General features: G+C 44.2%; 1 protein-coding gene across 2 annotated transcripts in view; it reads left to right on the top strand.

Moving 5' to 3' along the window:
* The first annotated feature begins 1,718 nt into the window (after positions 1–1,718).
* The window catches only part of SLC35F2 (solute carrier family 35 member F2), a 47,810-nt gene continuing 41,312 nt past the window's right edge, over positions 1,719–8,216 (top strand). The window contains exon 1 of one of the 2 annotated variants that reach the window (XM_022566345.3): positions 1,719–1,905. In XM_022566345.3, the coding sequence (XP_022422053.2) occupies positions 1,796–1,905 (110 nt within the window). In that variant the 5' untranslated portion in view covers positions 1,719–1,795. The remainder of the gene's footprint in view (positions 1,906–8,216) is intronic. The other variant, XM_022566344.2, reaches the window with a different exon arrangement.

The following is an 8,216-nucleotide window of genomic DNA, read 5'->3' as shown; positions in this document are numbered from 1 at the left end:
ACCTGTATCAATATCCTGGTGTGGGGCTTCCCTGGTGGCGCAGCGGTTGAGAGTCCGCCTGCCGATGCAGGGGACACGGGTTTGTGCCCCGGTCCGGGAAGATCCTACATGCCGCGGAGCGGCTGGGCCCATGAGCCATGGCCACTGAGCCTGCGCGTCCGGAGCCTGTGCTCCGCAACGGGAGAGGCCACAACAGTGAGAGGTTCGTGTACCGCAAAAAAAAAAAAAAAGCCTGGTGTGTATTCTTTCACACCCTTCTTTTGCCCATATAAACACAAGTGAGCATAAAGATATGCATATAGATGTATATGTTTATATAAAGATATTAAGTTACTTAGTTGGTGTTTTTTACTAAAAAGGAATCATATTATACAATTATTCTGCAACTCTGCAACTTACTTTTTTCACTTGACAGTACCTCATGACCACTTACAAGTTAGTGTATATACTACATCTGCAATTGTTTCTTATGGTTGTTGCAACAAGTCACCACCAATTTAGTAGCTTAAAACAACACAAGTCTATTCTCCTACAGTTCTGGAAGCCAGAAGTCCGAAATCAGTTTTACTGGGCTACAGTTAAGGCTTAAGTCGGCAGGGCTACTTCCTTCTCAAGGCTCTAAACTTCTACTGGCTGACTTTATTCCTTAGCTTGTGGAGACCCCTCCATCTTCAAAGCTATCACTCCAAGCTCTGCTTCCATTATCGTATCACCTTCTCTCTTCTTAAACAATTAAAAAAAATCATTTCATTTAAATTTTGGGGTTTCTGTAGTTGCTAAACTTGGGGTTCCTAAAGCTACATTTCATTTTTCAAAATCTATTTTCTTTCTTAGAATCTTCTCACAGCCTGCTCCCCACTCCCGCCGCCTGGACCTTGCCCGGGGAAGGAGGTGGTCAGGAAAAAAACGGTCTCAACACCTTTCCTTTTGTCTTCCTGATCTCCTTTCCGGAAGTAGCAGTCTACCAGACCCACCAACGTCCTTTTTGTCAGTGAGTCAGGAACTTTTGGACCCCAGTTCCTAGTCCCTCCTTGGCCCGCAGAAGCATCAGAAGGCGTGACCCAGGCCCAGGACACCCTAGCTGAGCGCCAGGGGTTGACACTCTAGCACCTCAGAGACAATTCTGAATATTGAAAGACAAACCAAACACACCCGTAAGGAAGGAGACACACCACAAGGACCAAGAAGACGTGTTTCCGGTATCCCTTTACGGATAGGAAACATAGGATTTTACCTATGTTTTGCGAAAACAAGAAACACAGAACTAAGGCGTCTTCAGTTCTATTAGATGGGAAATATCTTTTATAAGTTAGTCAGAGGGAGGGAGATTAGGTCAAGAGAGGGGTCAGCCGGACCTTCCCAGTTAGCAAAGGTCAGGCAGTAGCTAAATCACTGCTTCTTAAGTTAGTACACGCTGGCATAACCTCGATTCACCTCATTTGCTGATTTTAAGTAAGGGACCATAAGAACTTGAAATGCATATTGGGTGTCAACAAACAGTGAAGCTCGACTGCCAAGGTGGAAAAAAAAAAAGCGCCCTTTCTCCTCCTGCTCCTGGCCCCCCGAGGTGCCAGGTTGCAATCTGCAAATGTATTGTCTGGCCCTAGGGGCTTGACAGTTAATGATTTGCCGCAGAAGGAGCCCGCCGGCCGCGGTGCGAGAAGGACGCGAGCGAACCCGGCAGCGCGGACTCACTGGCCGAGCCGAGCCCCCACCGGCAGCACAGGCACCGCCTCCCGTCTTCCGGGACCCGGCACGTCTAGGGGTTCCGGGCGCCGGAGAACGCGGGGCTCCCATGGAGGCCACCTCGCCGGCGGGATCCGCCCGCCCGCAGCCGCACGCGCAGGGAGCAGCGGGCGAGTCCGCCAGCCTGCTGCTCCGGATCAAGGGCAAACTCTTCACCTGGTGAGTGGAGGCCGCGCACGGCGACCGGCTGGGCGGCGGGCGCTGCTGGGAGCTTCCGGGTTCGCAAGTGGCGGCGGCAAGCACTGGGGTGCTGGTTCAGGCGGCTGAACATGTGCTGCAGGGATGTAGCTGTTTACTGGCTTTATGAAGCTCCTGGCGTCCCTCCCTTGACTCCCTCTTAGAAATCGTGGGGAAGTATTTCAGAGGATTTGAGGGGAAATTCACTGTCTTGGCATTGTTAGGTCAATCCCCAGTGGCCTCCCAGCGGGGAGGGGACGAAGTCCCCAGGGATGCTGTGAAGGAGGGGTGCCCAGTCTCGGGCTTGGTAGGTGGGTGAGCTCCTCTTCCTGCCGCCGGTGCCCACATTCCCTGCTGTGGAGCCCGGCAGAGTGGGCGGGTGATCCCTCACTAACAGTTGAGTTCACCCAAGTGAGAAGTCTGGGTTGAGTTTTGTGGTGCCGCCCCGAGGAAATCCAGAGCCTGCCTCTTTCCCGGGCTGAGCGAGGCGACGTAGCCACCTTCGGGTCTGAGGTCCAGGGAAGCCTGCTTCTCTTGTCACTGTGTTACGTGGAAAATAGAGAGAAATGTGCTCAAGGGATCGGCAGAGACTCTGGGACAGGGAAAGCATTTCTGTGGTTACTGGACGACTCGCATCCTGGAAATACAGATAACTCAGGATCTAAATAATGAAAGCGAACGTTCACTGAGCATTCACTATGTCACGTACTGTGCTTAGCGATTTATATGGATACTATCATTTAATCCATACCATTTTATGAGATGGCACTGTTGTTATTCCTGCTTTGCTGATGGAGAAACAAAGAAGGCTAAGCAATTTCCCGAAGGCCATGCGATGACCTGTAAGGGGTGGCGCCTGCCAGCCCCAGTCTAAACTGGGCTTAACTACTCCTGGCCGCTGGCACCCTTTTTTTTTTTTTAAGATTAACAACGTGAATTTTCCATTAAAGGTTGTGAAAACTGTCTTAAAAAGTCATACTATATTCAAAACTAGATCAATAATGGTGTATGTATTTTTTCATGTAAATAAGTTTTAAATAGCTGTGTGTGTTTAAAGGGCCAAAAATCACCTTGTATTATCCAGCTATATACAGTATGTCTGATAAATTTAGCCATAAGTTCTCAGCTGGGAGGCAGTGTAGTGTAATGTCTAAGGGTACAGATTCTGGACTCAAATCCTGTTTTTGTGCCACTTACCAGCTAGGTGACCTTGGGCAAGTCACTTAACTTCTCTGTGCCCCACTTTTCTTACTTGTAGAATGGGGATAATAAGAGTACCTACCTTGTTGGGTTATTGTGGAGATTAAGTGGCTGATTACGCAGGAGTGGCAGACAGCCTTGTTCATGGTACTATGCATGGGTTAGTTTACACCCACCATCAGCCCTCCATTCCTGGGTGATAGGAAGATGTGGTGTTGCTTCAGGAGATGACAAGCAACCCTGATGAGGAGACAGACAATATGGTGGATTAGTTGAGCAAGACATAACAAGGATTAGCAATAATTGTTTTTTCCTAATGCTCTAATATTTTCAAAATCTGGTATGTTTTACCAGGAACATCTGATAGCTTCCTAGATAGAAGATTTCTTCTGTCTCTGAACAGACTTTCTTTGTGCCTCCCTTATGGATTTTTACTTTCTTCCCTGTCTGATAGCTATTTATGTGTATCTTGCATTCCTGATGGACGAAGTCCTTAACAGCAGAAATCAAGTCTTTAAAATTTTTGTATTTCCCACAACCCCATAAATGAATGAATGAGGGATGACTAAGGTTCTTGAGGCTTCCTTTCCATTCTGCCGTACTCTCTACAGTCTTCCCTTTATTGATCTTTATTCTGAGGGTCTTGGGCTGGAGCTTTTTTTTTTTTTTGGTTGGCTGAGCTCTTTTGTTCTTAAGATTTTCAGTCCTACCTCTGGCAACCATCCAAACATGAATTCTTGTTTGCAGTTTCTCCTTGTCTAACCCAGCAATCAGAAAAATGCAGTTTACCTGATATCCAGGACTTCTTATATTCAGTATTTTAAACTCTCAGTATTAAAACTCATCCCCTAAATTTGAGTTTAGCTCCATGAATCCCTAACCGTTATGGGATGGAGAGAGGTTGGTAAGTAGATGTGTTATCACTATATGGATAGGATATAAAGGAATAGTTTGTGACCACACAACTGGTTTCTACTCGTTTTACCAAAAGGGGGCAATAATACCTCTTTTGGCAACTGGGTACTAAATAACAGAGGAAAAGTTTAGGACCTTGAGCTGGTTCTGTTTTCATTATGAGAGGGATATATTCTAGGTAACACCAACTCCTGATATGCCTGCCTCAGTAGTAGACAGATAACTTTTTCTCTATGATTAAGAATATCAGGTCACTCGTTCAATAAAAATTTATTGAGGACCCACTACATGCCAGGCATTCATGATAATGAGCACTCTATGTTTCCAAGTAGATTCTGCTTGTAATTTCAGCTTTTGTCACTTATTGCTACCAACTCAAATGACAAATACTACGATAGGAGGATATGGATTTCCAGGAATACCTGAGGATATTTATTTAATCGTATGGATACTATCTAGCAGATTATATCCTAATGTATACTCTAATTCAAATATGAAAAAATGCATGTTTATTATAATGACTATCAAATTTATATCTCTAGCAAAAATTGTTAATTATTATTTCACATATTTGTCCTTTTCCCATCAAATAGATGGTAAGCTTTTTGAGGGCATAGGTTTTATCCCATTCTTTTCATAGTACAGCGCAGGACATGTATTCATTCATTCAGTCTTTCATTCGATAAACCTTGAGCATTTATGATGTTCAAGGTTCTAGACTAGTCTCTGTGCTATTAAGATGAATAGGATATAGTTCCTGTTCCCAGAGAACTCATGATCAAATTATGGTAAGAAGTTATGATAAAAACATCATAAAAAAAAGAAGTTATGATAAGTACTGTAGAGGTGAGCACAAAGTACAGATGGCACAAAGTAGGCCAGAGATCATGTCCACCAGCATGAGGGAGCTCGACAGAGAAGGTGATCGGGAATTTGAAGCATGAATGAGTTTTGCAGGTGGACTAGGTGAGGAAGGACAGTCCAGGCTTAGAGATGCCAAAGAGTATTTTGCTCAAGGAACTGCAAATAGCTTGGTTTGAGGGGGGCACAGTCTTGAGGAGGAATGAACAATAGTATTTGGTCAGTCTACACGTGTACTCCTTGTTACTGTCTAGTAAAGGGCCTGGCCCTTTGGTTCTTCTTTTCTGTTTGGTTTCCTCATTTCAAAGGTTAAGGCGCAGAAATTTGGAAGGAGTCATTTAGTGGTGTTTAACTGTACAGCCTTCATCTATTCACTCAACAAACATCTATTGAGCACTCACTGTGTGCACAACACAATCCTAAGCCGGTATGTAGCCCTCCTGAAAGGTACTGTAAATTGAAGAACTTTCTGTGGCCTTTGCAAGTGAGGGATTAGGGAGCTCTAGATCCTACCAGTCTCCAAAATATCTTCTCCCTTCCCCTTTAAATTTGCAAGATTAATTAATATCTGCCTCTTCTACTAGACTTCAGGAGGTAAGGAATCCAATCTAGTTTTGGTCACTATTGTATTCTCTGCCAAGTGTAGTGCTTACCTTGCAAATACATACACAATGAATACCAGATGTGACTATATGAATCCTTAATTCCAAATAGGAATTTTATAATAGATCACATCTCTTAAAAAAATTTTTTTTTCTATTCAGCACTATATGTTTATGACCCAGTCATGTTTTGTTCCTCTACTCCATCGTTTTTCAATCTCAGCCTTATTGACATTTTGGGTCAAATAATTCTTTGCTCTGGGGGCTGGCCTGTACACTGTGGGATGTAGCAGTATCCCTGGCCTCTACCCTCTAGATGCTAGTATAGCACTCTCTCCACCTCCTTACCTCTGAGTTGTGATAATCAAAAATCTTTCCAGACATTGTCAGATGTTTCCTGGGGGACAGAATGACCCTGGTTGAGAATCACTGATCTAGCCTGTTGTTTCTAACTATCTGTGGTTCCATGGTCCTTCAGTGATGGACACTCAGATAGTTTCCAACTCCCAGCCACAAACAACACTGATGAGCATTCTCATACATGTCCCCTTGTGTACTGGGGAAGAGTCAATGGCCAGGCCTGGCCAAGTCCCTCCAGGTGGCTTTAAGTAGAAGGGAGGGGATGAATCCCAGAATGGAGAATCCTTGGGCATTACAAAACCACTGTTGATTGCTTTTGTTTGGCACCCCTCCATCAGGCTGTTCTGTGACCATGGCTTTATCACCAGCTGCTCTGGAAGAAGGAGGAGGCAGTATCTCTAGGTTGTAACCCATTAGCCCTAGGAGCTTGGAGGGAGGTGGGTGGAGGAATGGCTCCTGACTAGAAAGCCTGAACCTTTTTAACTTCTCAACACTGCAGGAAGTTGTTAAAGGGATAGGCAGTAATGCAATGTAGGGGAGAGGTAAGGGTTGACATTAAAAGCCTTCCACTTGGCCTCTGGCTGTTCTGTGCCCCGGGTATGGTCCTGTCCCTCCCCCAGACCAGTTATAGGAATAACCTTTAGGTTATTCCTGCTTATCTCTGCTCCTTTCTTCAGGTTGATTTGGAGGAATATGAGATGGCTGCCAGTGCTTATTTCCCATCTTGACAGCATTTCCAGAATATTTCTGGAGTCCACCTTCCCCTCCAATCCTTATTATCACTACTTCAGTTTAGGGCTTTATCATTACTTGGACTTTTGTCATAGCTTCCATCCATGCCTCCACCTACCCTAAATCATCTTATTTCACAGGAACCAGAGTAATGTCAAATAAAGTTAAAGGGTACCAATAGCTGCCATCAAATGAGAATTTACCATCTATCAAGGTATCCTACTAACATTTCATCAGTCCTTATAAAAAGTTTTTTTAGTCCCTTTATAGCATAGAAGTAACTTGCCTGAGGGCACATGGTTAGTGAGAGGCAGAGTTGAAATAGTTTCATTTGATTCCAAACCAGACTGTTTTACAGTACTATCTCAGAAATCTCACTGCATCATGTTCAGGCTGAAACCTTTTGGCTTCCTCCCATCACCTGCATCAGTGGTTTGCAAATTGAGGGAGCTCTTGGGGTTCCCTGGAGGCTCCTCTGGGTCCATTATGGGGGCAAGTTAGGAAACAGAAGCTGGTGGCTCCTGGGCTGGCCTCTGGCCCCCACCAGTCTGTTGCTTTGCCTGGTTTATAGTTGGGCTTCTGTGCAAGATGTTTGAAGAAAGGGTTCTGCAGCTAAAACAAGACTGAGAGCCACTGGTTTACTGGATGGAGCTCAAGCTGTGGCTGTTGCTACTGCTTCTGGCTGTTGTTCCCCTCCTCCCTCCTTCATTTTCTTCTTTACCTGAACACAATTATTATATTTTTAGTGGTTTTTATTATGGTAAAATATATATAACATAAAATTTACCATTTTAAGCATTTTAAGTGACATTAAGTACATTCACAACGTTGTGCAACCATCACCACTCTCCATTTCCAGAATTTATTATTCCAAACAGAAACTCTGAACCTGTGTAAACACTAACTCTGCATCCCCCTCTCCCCTTAGCCCCTGGTAACCACCATTCTACTTTCTGTCTCTACAAATTTGACTATTCTAGATCTCTTATATAAGTGGAATCATTCAATATTTGTCCTTTTGTGAGAACTCAAGGTTCTTGACGTGAACTGTAAGGCCCCCTATCACTGGCCCACTTCCCTCTCCAAGTTTATCTCCCAGAACATCCATCTCTCATGTGGCGGCCCAGCAATAACGGCATGCCTCTGAGTCCCTTGCTGTCTGCATCTTTACACCTGTACCTCCCTCCTTGAATGCTTTCCTATCTGACCTCATGGCTGCTTAAAGACTCTTTGTAGACAGCATCAAGTCAGGCAGTCTTCTTCCCTGGCTCCTTGCTGTACTCTGTTGGATGCCCTTCCTCTATGCCCTTCAGTTACCTGTTTCCTAACTCGTTACATTTACCATATTATGACAAAAAAGGTAATTTTCACTCGCCATAGCTGTGGAAGAAGCGAACTGGCTCTCAAGGTAACTGCTTGTGTATATAAGTTTTGGTAAGTTTGTTAAAAAGTTATAAAGCTTCCTTATATTATTATTTACTGAGGAACATCAGAGAAAATGAATCATTTCATGCAGGTGAATTTTACAGAAAACTTATGACCCACTCTTTTAAAGTATTAAAATTTACTTTTAAACCCAATTAAAATGACACTGTTTATGTAATGGATTACTCACTTCTGTTA

This window comes from Delphinapterus leucas, chromosome 7, assembly GCF_059928025.1.
Source record: "Delphinapterus leucas isolate spDelLeu-1000000601 "Yukka" chromosome 7, BTC_Dleu_Yukka2, whole genome shotgun sequence".
NCBI classification, from domain to species: domain Eukaryota; kingdom Metazoa; phylum Chordata; class Mammalia; order Artiodactyla; family Monodontidae; genus Delphinapterus; species Delphinapterus leucas.
This window is presented reverse-complemented; position numbering and strand designations above follow the sequence as displayed.